Here is a 16,447-nt window from a genome sequence, read left to right as displayed (position 1 = left end):
CTGATGAATTTTGCCGACAGACTTTTCAAACTCAAATCAGTTATCTCAATGGCTACGTTTACATGGACACTAGTGAAGTAACTGGAATAATAGCTCAACTGGAAAAAATACACGTCATGTAACCTCCTCAGTCTGATCAGAATGGTCTGACTGAGGAGGTTACGAGAGGTGACTGGTCTGATCTGAAGGAATTTTCAACTGGATTGAGACGGGTGGGTGTAGACTCTCAAAATTCAGGAAAATACTGTAGCTTTACAAAAATGTAAATCCGATTCGATTGTTTTCAGCATTTTTGTCGTCTCCTATGTGGGAGTAAATATTAGGTGATGTGACGTGTGTCCAGGAGGGACAGAAACATGGAGGAAGCAGAACAAGTTGTTCCAACGGGTGTCTGAAAAGATGAAGAAAGCAGAAATCAATCATCATCCTCCATCACCCATCATTTAAAATAAGATCTGGGACATTTGGGACAGCTTCTCTAAAAAGTAGAAATAGAAACATTTAGTTAAAAAAATGGAAGAAAGCTGCCAAAATCCAGAGCACATACACCAATCAGACAGAACATTATGACCACCTTCCTAATATCGCCTGGTCTGGTCACATGAATGCCAAGTCCAAAAGTTTCCCAGGAGAACACTGAATTGTCACAGGATGGTTGATGTTATTCACGGCTCCTGTCAGTGGTCATAATGTTGTGGCTGATTGAGAAAAAGCCTGAAAGTTAAAGTGAACATATGAACAGATAACTCAATAAACTCAGTGACAAAAAACCTCTTATTACCATACCTCCAAACTGGACTTCACTGTTGTGCCTTTGTGGAAGTAGATAAATTTGCTTTCCTTTCAAAATAAAATTCAACATCCAGACTGAGAAATAAACACAGATTGTTAGGAGACAAATGTTAAACTAACAAGAAAATATCAAACTTGGTGAAATTGCTAGGTTTAAATACATTTTATTTATTATAGTTGGAATATGTGCCAACATAGATAATTACAGGAAAGGCCACAGTCAGTCAGTAATACCACAGCACTTATATTTCTGCTGAATCTCATCATTGACTTAATGCTTTGTGGTTTCAGAGAGAACACAAAAAATAAAAAAATAACAGGGCAAAAAAACAAATATGCAATCTCTGCTGTAAGCAGGCTGAAAGTAAAAAAAAATAATAAATATTTTCACTTTTATTGCAGATATATATATTACTGCCAAATCCTTTAAAACAAAAAAAAAAAAAAGTGGCTGAGCTTGTAGAATATATTTGTTCGGTAATATGAAATTCTTTCTTTTTGGTTTCATTTGAGTTTCTGGAATACATTAAGTTATGAAACAAACAAACAACACTCCAACACAACTGTTTCCCACTAACCTAGCAGTTTTAACAAACTGCAAAGTACTTCTAGCTTCAGAGTGGCATCGTGCACAAGTAAATGTATGTACATAAAAGAAAAAGGTTGCAGGTTTTTGACGACACAAATAATGGCACGAGTGATATGTGCTATTGTGGGAGGGATCATGAAACACAGTGGAGGGGCACTGACGGCTGCGCAGCTACAGTTTGTCTGAAACAAACTGCCTGCTGTCACACAGACTGAAGTACATGAAGTAATGTTTGTTACAACATTATAAAATTCAAATAACTAGAAACAATTACAAAGGCGGTCTGGGAAGATGTATTTAGCTCTGGGCCAAATCAGTAGAACGTCTGTGTGAAGTTTCCCTTTCACATTCTGACCTCGTTAACGTCTATTGTTTAAAACCAAACTGGATTTTGTACTGGTGAGAAATCATGTCAAACATGCGTACTCGGATGTTAATTAAATTACTATTTAAATGTTTTCATCTTCCTTACTTGAGGAAACAGCCGTGGACATTTCTGGAGCAGCTATACTTATTCCACATGTTGCAATATGAGACAACAGCCTATGTTAAGTCGTAGTAATATAGTTTTTATATATTACTTTTTTCATAACTTTGTGTCTGAGAAAAACTTTGATATTCTCAATGTCTTTACATTTCCTACATTAAGTAACCTGGATGTTAGCCATACTGGTTTAACCGTGGTGTTTTTCACAACTTACTTATGTTATAATGCCAAACATTTTGTGTACATGACTTCCTATTTAGTAACTACAATTTCACAAGTTCCACCAAAAGGCAGTGTTAGTGTGCAGTTTGGGGATTTCTTCCATTTTCTGTGAATGTGAATTTAAAGTAGCATATTTTCTAAATGATTTGCCCACTCTGGAAATACGACAAAGCAAAGTGAGACACCGCCGTCGAGTCGTCCTCATCGCCTTCCTCAAACCATTAAAATCTTCATTGGTCTATTCTCTACTCACCGTAACAACGGATAAAACCGCACTGAACCGGGGACTGAAGGATATTAAACGGGTGCTTTTAACCTTTTTTTTTTTTAATGTTTCATTTCTTTCCACTGATTCTCTCACTGTATATATCACACCACTGTACGCTATGATATCTGTGAATTTGTGGAAATAATGGCATTTAATTGCACTTAAGCGCTGCACCATTTCATCAGCTGCACGTAAAGACCTTGTCAAAGAAATTCATTTTAGTCACTTAGCCCGTTACGCCTGCCTCGGCCAAGAAAAATCCATATAATTCACTAACTTGCTTTGTCTTTGGTGTTAAGTGCACTGCATTAATGTGTTTTTTTTTTTTTTTCTTCTACTGTATATAACTGATCTCATTAGGCAATCCAAGGAAAGCATTATTCCTGTGAAGTACATGAAGTCACAATGTGAATAAAATAATAATTAAAAATATAAAATGTGTTGTTTTGTAGGAGGAGGTTATGCTTCTAACTGTCCGTGGTTTTTCTTTGTTCTCCATAGTCTCTAAAAATAAAACCTCACACATATATCATTTATGAAAGTTGACATCTGCTTCCACACAACAGATTATTAAGTGGCTTTCAACGTCATGTACTATATGTCTGTGCAAAGGGAAATAAAAGATGTGCAAATGAGTTATAAGCGGCTTTAAAAACAGAAACGAACCTCGGCTCCCCTCGACGAGCTTGAACAACACACGGTTTCCTCAGTGGGCTCGAGAGTCAAGAAAAGATTTCTTCCATAGTTCCTCTATAACACTGCAGTGCTGCTTCAGACTCACTGGTACCGCAGTTCCTTTTTCAACGTCACCAGTTTAGAAATACCTAGATGCAGAGGTTTTAGTCCAGGAGCTAAAAATAAGTACATTTATGGGGATTTCTTGCCGTTACAGAGACAATAAAAGTTTTCTGAGGTAATAAATTATACCACTGGAAAAAACAGGCACACAAATGGGCAGTTACTCACAGGCAAAAACCTTAACATTCAGTAGAGGGCCGTCCACAGTAAAGCACATGACGGGTATTTGAGATACCACTATCGAAGCAGAGGACAACTCTGTCAGCGTATTGCAGTCTGATGCTTTGAAGTCGTTTATTGTCCCTTTCTTTCTTTCTTTCTTCAGACGTGGAGGACACTCATGGCATTTTGGGATTCTCCCCAAAATAAAAACCCACGCCAGAAAGAAAGCACAGATATTTCTGCACTTTTTTGGCTGCAGTGATTAATATTCAGTTCAAAGGGGTGTGACCTCCTCAGTGGCACAGCGCAGAAGTGCTGTTAAATACTCACACAAAGAAGGTAACATCTAGTGATTTTTGTCTTTTTTTGTCCGTGTACTTTAAGTTACTTGTACAGTGCATTTGGACGTACTTGACCCCCGAAGCCTCTGACGGGTGTTCAAGGATCGAACGCCGTGGTCCGTTGCGGTTGGACGGCAGGAGGACATCACATGCGTCCCTGAGCCTGCTGTGATCTTCTCTCCTCCAGACAGCGACAAACCCACATCGACACCACCTCAGCGTTTCCATCGTTATACTGTATGATGAAGGAATGATCCTATTAAAAAAAACAAAAAACAGAAAGATTTAGAAAACAATTAAATGTGAAGTGGAATACGTCTTAAGGACAAAAAAATCTGTAAAATGCCACCGATAATGAGTTGAATCAAAAAGTTACTTGATGAATAAATAAACACTGGTGATGACAAATGTTTAATGCAACAGAAGGAAATGGCTATTAAATTACGTTTTATTAATACGTCATAATTTCTTTTCTGAGACAAACTCATTTTTATTTATTTTTTATTTAGCCTCAAGCTACTTAGCAATTACCACCTTGAAGTCTTCCCATCACAAATTATAGTTCTAACCTTCCATTTGAAATCATATTTCATATTTCAAATAATACAATAAATGACCAACCTTACTCCACATACATGACCTTCACAATAACTCTCATGTGTGGCCGGAAAAACACAAGTAATGAGCTTTCTCAAATTTTAATAGCCATTAAAAACGTTTATAACCACTCTACAATATTATTTTTTATTATCAAACAGATTGGAGCCACAAACATTATTGCACCGTGATGAGAAGTGTGCGGCTGAGCTCGACTTCTATAATTATTGTAAACCATGATTCACGACGTGATGATAAAACACAAATAAACTCAACGGGCAACACCATTAAACCCTCTTAAATATTAATGTCCAACAGATTCGATTTTAAACGCAAAACAATTAACTGATGGCTTGTCAGGGTATTTTAAAGAAATATCTTTTCAGTTTAGCCATCTACTTGAGTCATAATAGACTGTGAAATGTAATAAAAACCACCTTAAAATGATGACAGGAAATGCTTCTGAACGTGATACTATTTTCTTTCCATTCTCACCAGTTGTGCCAATAAATGAGCTCTAGAAAACCCACACACATCAGACTTGCCTGGTGACTAGTAGCGCATCAGACTCGTTAAATGCTGGCAGCGGTCACTTGTTACCGCTGCAGGACTGAAACAGAGATGTCACATGTGATATCTCACCGACAACAGCCACCCGTCACCGGCCTCATCTGGCCCGGCCGTCCAGACCACAGCTGGGGGTCGCAGAGGTCACAGAGGGGTCGGAGGTGAGAGGGGAGGAGGTTGCAAGTGAAACAAATCAACTCACACTAACCATGAATTTTATTCGAGGTGTCTAGATGTCCAATTAGATAAACAGCGCTCTGTCCGGTCGGTTTAAATGAAGTTGTCAACACTGATTTCGGAAACAGCCGTCCTTAACAAGAGGTTGTCACTCTTGTGCGCTGTTGGCAGGACTTCACTTCTGAGTAAGATGATCAATCACAGCAAAAAGGACAACAAGAACTTGATAAATTATCTAACCGGATTTATCAGACTATATGAGCTCAGAGCCGATATGACAATATTGACCTGTATGTGAGAAATAGCACCGGAGAACAGTGGCTTTGAATTTTATTTTGCAGGTAAGAAACAGAGTTGGGCAGGTGAACCCATCTGGGCTGCTTGGGGACTATTTTGGTGTTTTTTCCTTACTTACTTTTGCATGCTGATATGTAACAAACCCAAAACCACTGAATGTGCTTGTGCAAAGACGAACATCTCGAGTGCTGTTTGGTACAGTTGCTTTCTAAAGAGTGGAAAAATGAAATGCTGCATACATGGCGTCACCAGGTGGCTTGGCTTTGGAGATTGGATGCTGCAGTTTGTTGAAGTACTTAACTAAAGATCAATGTAATATTTTGGGTGGTTTTTGAACAGCATTTTGGGCTGGAAACCATCAGCTCTATAGCGAAGCAATGGTGAGTTTGTCAGGCTAAAATATCTCAGCTTTTTGTTGTTGCACATTTAACACTTTGTTCAGTCATGGTCCACAAAGGTTCACAATTGTGCTTTTGAGTGAAAGGACTCCTGTGTTATTGGGTGGATTGAGAAGAGCTGGGCATTCATGTGAAGGTGTAATAAAAATAAAAAAAAATAAAAAATGTCCAACTTGAAGAGTTTTGGTACAGCCTAGCTGATGTTACATATGCAGACACATGGACCCAAACTTGAAAATCAACAAAATCCCAACAACAAAAGACTGAAGTAACAATCAGATGAACAATCAAGTTTTAATTTTGCAGCACCATCAGGTGTAAATACTAAAGTGAACGTCTTTGTCCCACACACACTAAATTATGGGATGCTTATCAAAGCCTTTTTTGTTGTCTGAATAGAAAATACTGCCACTATTATTTTCATCTTGAAAAATAAAGATTATGGTTTGTGCATCCAAGTGTCTAATACACTCGGGGATAAACACGTTTTGTAATTCATTCTCATACACAATTTTTTTTGTCAGCGTTCATATATAACTTTTATAATTATGTTCCTGAAGATTCAGAGTAAGAACAAGGATATTAACACAACTGTGACATTACTTGTTTGACTCAAACGGAGGCAGAAAGTGACTCCAAGGTGAGCTGAATTGTTGTCAGCCGTTTCTTCTGGGGCCGTTAAATACCCCCCAGCAACACCCAAACTGGTGCAGACAATGTAAGATTAGTAACAAAGTAGGACATGGTGGTAATGATGGTCCACTTTTTTCCTCCTGAGATCCTTCTTGTCTATTTGTGGTTACAGAGGAAAATACATTACACTTAAAATTATGTTTAGAAGTGTGAAAGCGTTAAGTACGTACAAGGCTCCTTGACGAGATTTACGGACTTCTACTATGGATTTCTACTGTGTCTATGCTCACCACAGTACTTTTGTATTTTAATAGAAAGCGGCAACTTTTTGCAGTGTGCTTTAATCCTGCACAAACTACAGAGATTGTTAAGGACTGGGGGGAGCCCCATCAATCCTGTTGTCCTTCTAATGGGCAGCTGGGGTTAACACAGTCTGAGGTTAATTACTCTCATATCAATGTGTGTGTGCGTATGAGTGTGTGTTTGTCAGTATGAGACGGGTGGACTGGACGCTCCTGGGTGCCCCAATGTGCTGAATACCCATCTCATCAATCATTCTTCCTTGCTTCTGTAGAGAGGGAATGATACAGAAATAAAAAAAATGAAGTCCTGAGTGATGTTTTTAAAATCGAGCCCTCCAACCTCTGCTCCAAGAAATTAACCCTGACCGGCCAGAGACATCTGCTGGAATTTGACCTGGATGAAGGTGCTCATCATAACACACTCAAATGGCACACGTGCACACAAGACACCGTGGAAACGCTAACTTAGGCCAAACTCCTGGACTGTCTGAAGCTACTATGTCCTATTTGCTGAACAATGGGAAACCAGCAGGGTGAGTCGGAACCAGGAAGCACTTGCCATGGCATCATCTCTGTATTTATCCCACCAGCAAACATACAAGTATGCATTGCTGGAACTTTAGGTTTAAACATAAGTGAGATAGAAAACATACAAAGAGACAGAAGACTGTCCAGAAATGGTAAGTGAACACTAGGAATGGACCTAGTATTTTTTTATATGATGAAGAATTCAGTTTCAGTCTGAGCCTCTTAGCAAACAAAAACGAGGATTCGATATAAGTATCTACGCCCCCATAACAACTAAGCAGACACCATCTACAGGTACATTTCAAATCATGTAATACGATTAAAACAGTTAATCTTGTGCTCTTGGCTATTATTTTACAGAGGTTACATACAAAATTAAAGACACGCAACATAAAAATACTGGGTGCTCTTATATTTTGTTTGCAGTAATGGTCAGGAGTGGTTGAATCAAGGACACATTACAGACATCGAGCATGTTTGAGGGACTGGACTCAGACTAGAAGCATTCAGCTGTTCCTAGATTTTACCACAGCAGTTATTAAGGGCCTGCCATTAGACAATACACTGATCAGCCATAACATTACAACCACCTGCAAGTTATTGTGAAGGTTATCCTTTTGCTACCAAAACAACTCTGACCTGTTGAGGCATTAGACCACTATAGACCTCTGAAAGTGTGCTGCGGTTTCTGGCACCAAAACCTTAGCAGCAGATTCCTAAAATCCAGCAAGCTGTGAAGCTGGTGGATCTGACTTGTTTATCCAGCACTTCCCACAGAAGTGTGTTTCCCGTATTTCTTCTACCTTTATATTCCACCTGCACCACAAATAACACAACAAAACATAGATTCAGGCTATTCTAGACTTGAGCTGCCTGAAGAGACTTGCTGTGATGCTGATGCATACCTGTTCACACACAACTGATTTTAAGTCTAATATAAACACATCCTCCACGTCTCTTTCTCGCTGTATCACACACATAATCTTCTAAGAATCAAATTAACCGCAACTTAAATTAAGTATGAGACCTGTAAGGGAAGTGTTGTGAATACTGAGTGAATAACTACTCCTTAGCTAGGTCACTGAAGGTGTTTGACTTTCTGCTGTAGTAGCGCGTGGACAGAGGTGAGATTGGAGGGTGGACTCATTTAAAAGTTACATTAATCACCGTCTGGCCATATCAAACGGGGATAATCACCTGCAACTGCGCCGCTCAAATAGAAATAGCCTAAACCCAAGGGAAATCCTACCTAACTCTTTAATTGTTTGAAGCCTTTGAAGGGTCTGTTTAATCTAAGATTAATTTATGCGATTTTAAATAACTCTATGTATGATTAATACGCTCAGAAGAAATTAAAAGGAGTTTGAGGCAATTATAACAAGAGACTGGTCATCACCTCATTAGAATAGTGTTGGATGAAACATGGTGTGCGTGTCAGTGTGAGTGGATGTGTGTGTGAGACACAGGGAAGGGTGAAGAGGTAGATAGAATAACTAGGTCTTTACAGATTTGCATGCTAATCACTAGCTCCCCCCGGAAAGTGTCTGGCATTGGTTGGTGTGTGTGGGAGTGTGTGAACTCTGTCCAATACTAGTGTAAAGGAAGTGTAGGGAAACTTCTCTTAGAAGAGGTCCAGTGCTATTTACCCTCTAAAGTTAAAAATCCACACGTCTAATCGCACTGTTCTAACGGTTTAGCCACCAAACTGGAAAGAAGTAGGAAACAAGACAATAAAACTACAGAACCAAGAAGAATAAGAGCATCTGTAGTCGCACGGTTTAGTTTAGTCTCTGACCAAGTATATAACAGAATAAACTGTCCACTGCAGAAGCTGCCAGGTTTAAACAAGCAGTGGCCAAGATGTGTCGAGACGTGGGAATGATTGTTATAAAAAACAGGAAAAATCATAAAAAAATGTGGAGAAACGTAACTAATGAGAAATGGACAACTTCCTCAACTTCAGAGTTGGTACCAAGGAACTTCTGGAAAACCAGTCGACTGCTGTCTTATCATTATCTCTTGTTTCAGCAGCACTTTTGATAACTGTCCAATTTCCTCTTACACCAGAACAAAAAGACCAAATCAAGGATGGTCTGTCATCCAGGTAAATTTCAAAATGGCATGACTGAAGACAGACAGCCACCCTGTAGTGTAGTATGTGTAAATGGGGTTTACATCAATAAAGATCCAAGGGTGAAATGTTAAAACGTCTGCCAGGGAAAGGTGCTGACAGAAAATTTTAGGGAGGAGGAGACACCGATAATTTGACACAAGTCTCAAAAGAGGTGCAATAATAAACAATAAATAAATAAATAAACGTCCATGTGAAAATCCTTTTTGCACATGTAGCTGTGTAAACATTGCGACACGCATTCCAACTGCTACCAAAGTTTTAAGACACGTGATGACTACAACTCACGCTAGACATCATCCACTTAAAGTGTTACCAGAAAAACACTTAGACACCCATCAGCCACAACATTAAAACCACTGACAGGACAAGTAAATTACATTGACCATCTTGTGACAATTCAATGTTCTGCTGGGCACTTTTAGACCTGGCTTCATTCATGTGGCTGTTACTTAGACATGTAGCACCCACCTAGACCATACCAGGTACCCCCACCCCATAGCAATGACACTCCTTGGTGGCAGCAGCCATCCCCAGCAGGATGCAGCCTGACACAGACACATACACAAAAACAGCACAAGGTGTTGACCTGGCCTCCAAATTTCCTAGATCCCAAACTGATCAAGTATCTGTGGGATGCACTAAAACAAGACTGATCCACAGTTGTGGCTGATCAGTGTATAGATGGTAATTTAGTCCATTTCTATGTCTATACTGCCTCTTGCACAGGAGTTTAGAAAATGAGACCAAGCGTACGTCATTCAAGGGTTCTGTTAACTATTTTCTTGCATTAAAATCAAATTGAAAAACTGGTGAGATGAAACAAAGACAGTCAGTCCGTACGAAAAACAAAAAAATCTTCAATGTCTTGATCAGCTGTTGGGAGAAAAAAGCAAACCAAACAAATAAAATATAAAGGAAAAAGAACTAAACAAACATGTTCTGTTTCTGTAAAACATCTAAAACTACAAATAAACTACGGATGAATGAACAAAAAATGAATAGATTTATTAAATAGCACCTTAATAAACACTGGGGATCTTAAGGGTCAATGGTTATGGATTGTTGACGTGGTTTTAAACATATATAAAATCAATTAATACCAAACATCCACCGTTTATGATACTGGCACTGAGAGTGGTAAAACCTTCATGCTGCTCAGTTTCTATTTGTGTGTGTGGGTTTGTGCAAGTCAAAACTAGCTTTGGGGACAGTCAGAGACAAGAGGGGGGTTCCTTTGTGAAAAACCGAGGGGCTCATCTGGTGTCTCTGGGGTTGAAAGGGGGCTATGAAATTTGTGTGTGCGTGTCTATGCGCCCATGAATAGAAAAGCAGAATAAGAGGGCGGCTTTGACAAGGGTGCTAAAAGGCTGTGTGAAGGCTGCTGGCTGGGGAACGAGGGACGATGTGGGTGAAAGGGGGGGAGGGAGAAATGAAACGTCCGTCAAATCACAATCAGACAATATAAGGATGTGGGGGGTCATCGTTCTTGTTTTCCTTCGCACACAAATTAACACATGCAAAAACAAGCACAGAAACGCACAAAAGAACTGCTTCGTTTGTTTTTGGTTACACAAATTAAGTCTGTCTTTCTTGCCTCAAAGCTAAAAAAAGAAGAAATAAGGCAGGCCTCGAATAGAAGGAGAAGCTAGGAAGGAGAAAGACAGCCTCTTTAGAACCAAAAGCAAGAAACCTCAGACAGGACAGGTCATCACCAAATACCTGCAGCCAGCGTCTTGGAAGCAGGCCAGTGGAAAGTCTCCTCAACTGACCAACGTCATTAGCTTATGATGACAGGATAGGGTGTCCACAATGAAAGATGCATCAGTATAAGGAAAGAAAAAAACACACTCACTTTCCTCTCTGATGGCTCATCATGTGATTCTTCACAAAAGAAAAAAGATCCGTTACCGATACAGCTGAAGCACTGAGCTTGATACAGCCAGACAGAGCTCAGATAATTTCTTCTTGATTAGTGTCCAGGAACATGACATGGCTCAGATAAAGTCAACAATCCCATTGGTTCCGCATGACCTTTTGTGTTGGTAAGACATCAAATTACATGCCACTGATTTACTTCTTTGATCCAGTAAATCAATATAAAGTCAGAGGACTGTGAATACTCTAAAAGCTATAAACTGTAATATATTGTCCATTCATGTCCATTCATTGTGGGATGTTTGTGGAAAATGCAGTCTGTGAGAGACAAGGATGAAGGACAAGTATCAATATTCTCTAACTTCTAGGTATACAGTCTAATTTTTAGCGTCTGTCTGTTTGTGTAATGAAAATACAGCCTTCAACTCATTGGCCAGGCCCACAAAATATTCATGGGCAAACACTGTATGTGAAAAAAACTCTAATATCTTTAATGGTCTGTTGGAGAAAATAGAAGCTACACAGTATACAAAAGCATCTGCATCTGATGACTTAATTAAAAGAGTTACTTTATGCAGAACTGAACTGTACACAGATTTTCCACATGTTCCTTTTTGTATAAATATACAAAGTGTACATGAAAGTCAAAGACATTCATAGTGTTACTCCATTTGTGCTGCGTCACTCTGAATGTCCCCTACAGGACAACAGTAAAGGTACACCTTATCTTATCGTATCATATTATTAACGTTTCTGCTCTGCCAGCTTTGCAGAACCCCCAGAGCAAGTACAAAGGCAACGGTGGCAAAGAAAAACTCCCTTTTAACAGGAAGAAACCTTGAGCAGAACCCAGCTCAAATGGAGGGACCCATTGGCTTGAGGCGGGACGGGTAGAGACAGAAAAAGAGAGAGAAGGGAGCAGCAGGAGGAACGAGATGAACATATATCCTACTAAAGCATCCATGTAGAGTCTAATCGTGATACAAGTACAAGATATAGCTGATGCATGTTAGATGAGAGACTGATAATGAATATAAAAAAGAGCAGAGGAGCTTAAAACTGTAAGTGACAATAATAGTTCTATTATAGATGAGTTAGCTGGTATAATAATAATAATAAAATAAATAATTAGTTTCATAGACATCTGTGCCCTTTGTATCTGGGTGCCGTCTCCAGCTTCTCTTCCATCATTTCTGGTTTTTCAACATAATATTAAACCCAAGAATAAACTTTTTCTTTCACTACGGTGTAAAATTATAACAAAATTCACCCTAATAAAGAAAGGCATCCACTATACAGTTGTAAACAGACTGCATCAAATTTCAGGGACGGAGCCCATCGCGAGCAGCCGTGCATTCAAACAGCAACCCTTTAAAGAACATCTAATAGGCTTAAAATCCCTGTGACAATAAAGACGTCAATAAAAGCTATACCGGTGATTAGAGAAACCACACGCTGAAACCTGATGAGCAAACTAGAGCCACTATGGAAGTTTGTACGGTCATAAAACAACGTTATTTGCTCAATGTGTACGCTATTGTGTGATTTCCTGCATTACCTTCCAGGAGAAAGGAGTTGTGCGGATAAAAAGTGAGAGCGAATGGTGGCACTTTATGAGTGGCAGAGGGAGAAAGAGAGGGAGAGAGAGAGACGAAAGGCAGGGTGCATTTACATACAGATAGAATAGGTAAAGAGTTTTAATGTACTCAGGAGGCTGGGGGAATGGAGAGGTAGCTGAGAGGTGGGAAGGAAAGAGGGAATGAGGAAGAGGAAAGACAATCAGCAGGCTGGTGCCACAAAGGCAGGCATCCATGACCTTACATCTCAGTCCATCACGGGCAGAGGAAGAAATGAAAAGCCTACAGGAGGACAAAATATAGGTAAAGACGAGCGGGGTGGAGGGAGAAAGGGAGTCAAAAATAGAAAGACAGAACAGTGAAAATTTGAAACAGAGCACAGGGATCGCAATGAATATGAAAGAAGTGGGGCAGAGTTGAAATATGGAGGAGAAAAACACTGAGAGGAACAGAGATGGGGACGCCACCAATGTGAGCTACAATAACCAGAAAGAAGGAAAAACCGTTAACAAAAGGGCACTTGCTGTAGTGATAAAAGGAACGTTAACACTGATACTTTACAACAAATAAGAAAAAAACACAAACCCAGAAACGGCACATAAAAACTTCAAACCTTGTGGGCTGGAGAAAATAATCTTGTTAAACTAAGCAACAAATATAAATTCTCGTTGTCAAGGTTAAGGCCGTTTTTAAGGGAAATACACCGCAGAAGACAGAGCCATTTACAGTTTATCAGCTCGTGTGCACAGTAAAGAATCCAGACAGTACTGCTGCACTGAGGTTCGCCACCGTCTCAAGTCCCAATCACACCTTCTGTTAACGCACCACATCAAGTGTTATCATACTTGATGTTGTATCGTTTCCATTTGTACATAATGAAAAGAGAACAACCAGTAAAGAAAATAGTAATGTGTATCTTTACAAACAGCATATAGGCAGGAAGCTCTGCTTGCTGGCTATACATGAACTCTTCTTGAAATGCCCTGTGTAGTGAATAGAGTTAGATTCAGTGGTACTCACTGTGTTTCTGACGAATGTGTTGCACACATTTCCCTCCTTGTACAGTAAAACAACAGTAGAGCAATGTCCAACTATTTTAAATCCAGCAATATTTTATCAATGGTTTACTTGACATTTCTTGGTTCTTGTAATCATGCATGTGTGTCCTTGCACAAAGAAAACACAACTCAAGACTCACTCGTAAAAATGTTCAAAAACAATCTACACAAGGTGCATTTAAGTTTTACTGCAACCAACCAGCAGCGAAGACCATCCAAGCAGTTTTCTATCCATTAACTGCATTAATCGCTCCAGTCCAGTAACACACAAACATATTCATTTACAAACTTTAGCAACTTTTAAGAAACCGTTTTATTGTCCAGAACCAACCCAAGCATTAAAAGTTGGTAGTGTTTTTCCCTTCTCTTTATCCTTGCATGTTTTGAAACAAAAAAAAAAAAGCTAACCCTGGGGAACAAAGAAACCACAAAGACACACAATAAAAAAGCTCCTAAGCAATTATATTTTTCCTTGTTGTATAAATACAAAAGCAGACTAGAAGGTGTAGGAAGTGGGCGTTCAGCCAGACTAAGAGACACAAATAAAAAACAACACCCAGAAAAGACAATCAGAGAGACACTCGATAAAAACAAATGAAAGTTGTGTTCAAATAAAGGTGAACGATTTGAGCAATGCATGCATACACGACAAGCTAAATTCCTCTTTGTCCGGAGGCATGAAATCTTTGTTCAGGCAGCATTTCCCTTTCCTCCCTCCTTTCTGGTGTGAGACTGAGAACATGCAATCTGTTAGCAGCGCTGCATTTACACCCTCCAGCCCCACTGTCCCCACAACACACACCTTCACCCCTCATCTCCCCGTGGACTTAACTGTCGCTGTCCTTGGTCCTAACACCGAAACCCGAGTGTGCTGCAACTCTTAAAAGGTAGTTTGTGCAAACTGCTGGCCTTGTGTGCTAATGCTAGAACGTGGAGAAAATCATCAGGTCTGCTCCGGGAGGAAGGCTTGGCTTGTATACCTGTCAGACACACTAGAAAGAGCTGGAGAGTCGGTGAAGTCCCTTCCCTTAATTATAGAACTACCTCAGCAGAGTCAGGCATTTCAAAATTAATTAACTTGCTGCTGTTAGCTCACTGACAACACCGAATTACAGCTGCCTTATTGTCAGCCAGATAGCAGGCGGCGAAAAAACAATATAAACATTAACTCTTTTACACATTCCTGTAACGCACATATAGCACTACAGGTAAAGACACACTGCCTTATTTTTTAGACTATGTTTTTCTTTAGTTTAAACGAATTCTGAGAATTTGTCACTGTCCTAATACTACCAAGAAACAAGTCTTCAGACATATAATCATGCTTAAAAATACACCATTTACTAGTCCTACAGATTTAAAATTTAGATCTCAAAGCATTCGTTAATACACAGGATTAGATGTTACAATCCCTTGTGCCACGATCACAGGCAAAACACATTTAGAGGCCCTGTCCAACTGAGAAACACTAACAAACCTACAGTCATGAGATATGATGATTACCATTAAGTAAATGCTGCTGGCTTGTATTAAATCTCAAAGAAATATACCTGAGGGTTTTTATTTGCCGTTGCTGGAAAAGTGATTTTTAAGCTTTTAAAGATTTGTTTTGTACAGTGAGGTTAATCTGTGTATGTGCAAAAATCTGTTATTAAAATTGATGCTAATTAAAAATTAGCTGATAAATAAACACATTTTTTTGTATTATCTTGAGGATTTGAATAGTCATTTTGGAATTAGCTGCACCACATCGTGACCTTTTTAATATGAGTTTCAGGAAATGGATGGCATGATGGACTATGTGAGTTCCTATTCAATAAGAAATTTCAACATTTCAGTGAGAGAATATAGGCTGCACAATTTCAATGCTCAAAGACAACGCTCCATACACACTTAAATATAATTTCTTTTTGTTTGTAGGTCAAACTTTTATAAGGCTCCAAAATTTAATTTTGTAAATCAGAATTATTTGACTCCTCTACAGCAGCTATGCCTGATTCATTCAGGATGTCTCAATGCAGTGAATTGAGTTGAACTGAGAATTATTCTTGAAGTAGGTCTCAGTCCTACTTCAAGGTCTCTGGCTGACTTCTCTCTGACATCTTTCGCGAGTAGCAAAAAGTTCATTACTTATGTTTCCACACAGCAATACCAACTCGCTGGGTCCTTGACCCAAGACACCTCCATCATTGTAAAAATACAACTGGATATTCCAAAAGCTACAGATATAATAAAATTATGCTTTAATTGAACTTGTATTAGAATGCATGAATATGATCACCCTCTATACACAGTTATTCAAAACTTCCTTGGTCCTTGGAACGGTTTAATGGAAAGCACGGTTAAACTTACCATGAGGTTATTGGGTGCAGGTCTCTCTTTGGGGTGCCGCCGCATACTGAAAAAAAATAAATAAATACAAGGAGTTTATAACCGGCAACTATTCAAACTGTGGTTCAAAGTAGACAAGAGATGTTTTTATTCTGTAATTTTGTGTATAATTTTCTTTTATGAGTGAATCATCAAGTGGAGGCTTGAGACAAAACCTTTTATGCCACAGAAAATGAGAGAGAAGACACCCACACAACACAGTACATATATTTCACCTATTAGTGGATTTATATGTGCATGTTCCCGTGAGCGTC

General features: G+C 39.1%; 1 protein-coding gene across 2 annotated transcripts in view; it reads right to left on the bottom strand.

Moving 5' to 3' along the window:
* Nucleotides 1-761: 761 nt before the first annotated feature.
* Nucleotides 762-16,447, bottom strand: part of map2k5 (mitogen-activated protein kinase kinase 5) — a 52,173-nt gene continuing 36,487 nt past the window's right edge. For both annotated transcript variants that reach the window (XM_084541499.1, XM_084541500.1), the window contains 2 exons: nt 16,155-16,200; nt 762-3,915 (listed from right to left, as the gene is read on the bottom strand). In XM_084541499.1, coding sequence (XP_084397625.1) covers nt 3,805-3,915; nt 16,155-16,200 — 157 coding nt within the window. In that variant the 3' untranslated portion in view covers nt 762-3,804. The remainder of the gene's footprint in view (nt 3,916-16,154; nt 16,201-16,447) is intronic.

Source organism: Chelon labrosus (assembly GCF_963514085.1).
Source record: "Chelon labrosus genome assembly, chromosome: 3".
Lineage (NCBI taxonomy): Eukaryota > Metazoa > Chordata > Actinopteri > Mugiliformes > Mugilidae > Chelon > Chelon labrosus.
Note: the sequence above shows the minus strand (reverse complement) of the source record. Positions and strands in the feature narration are given on the sequence as shown.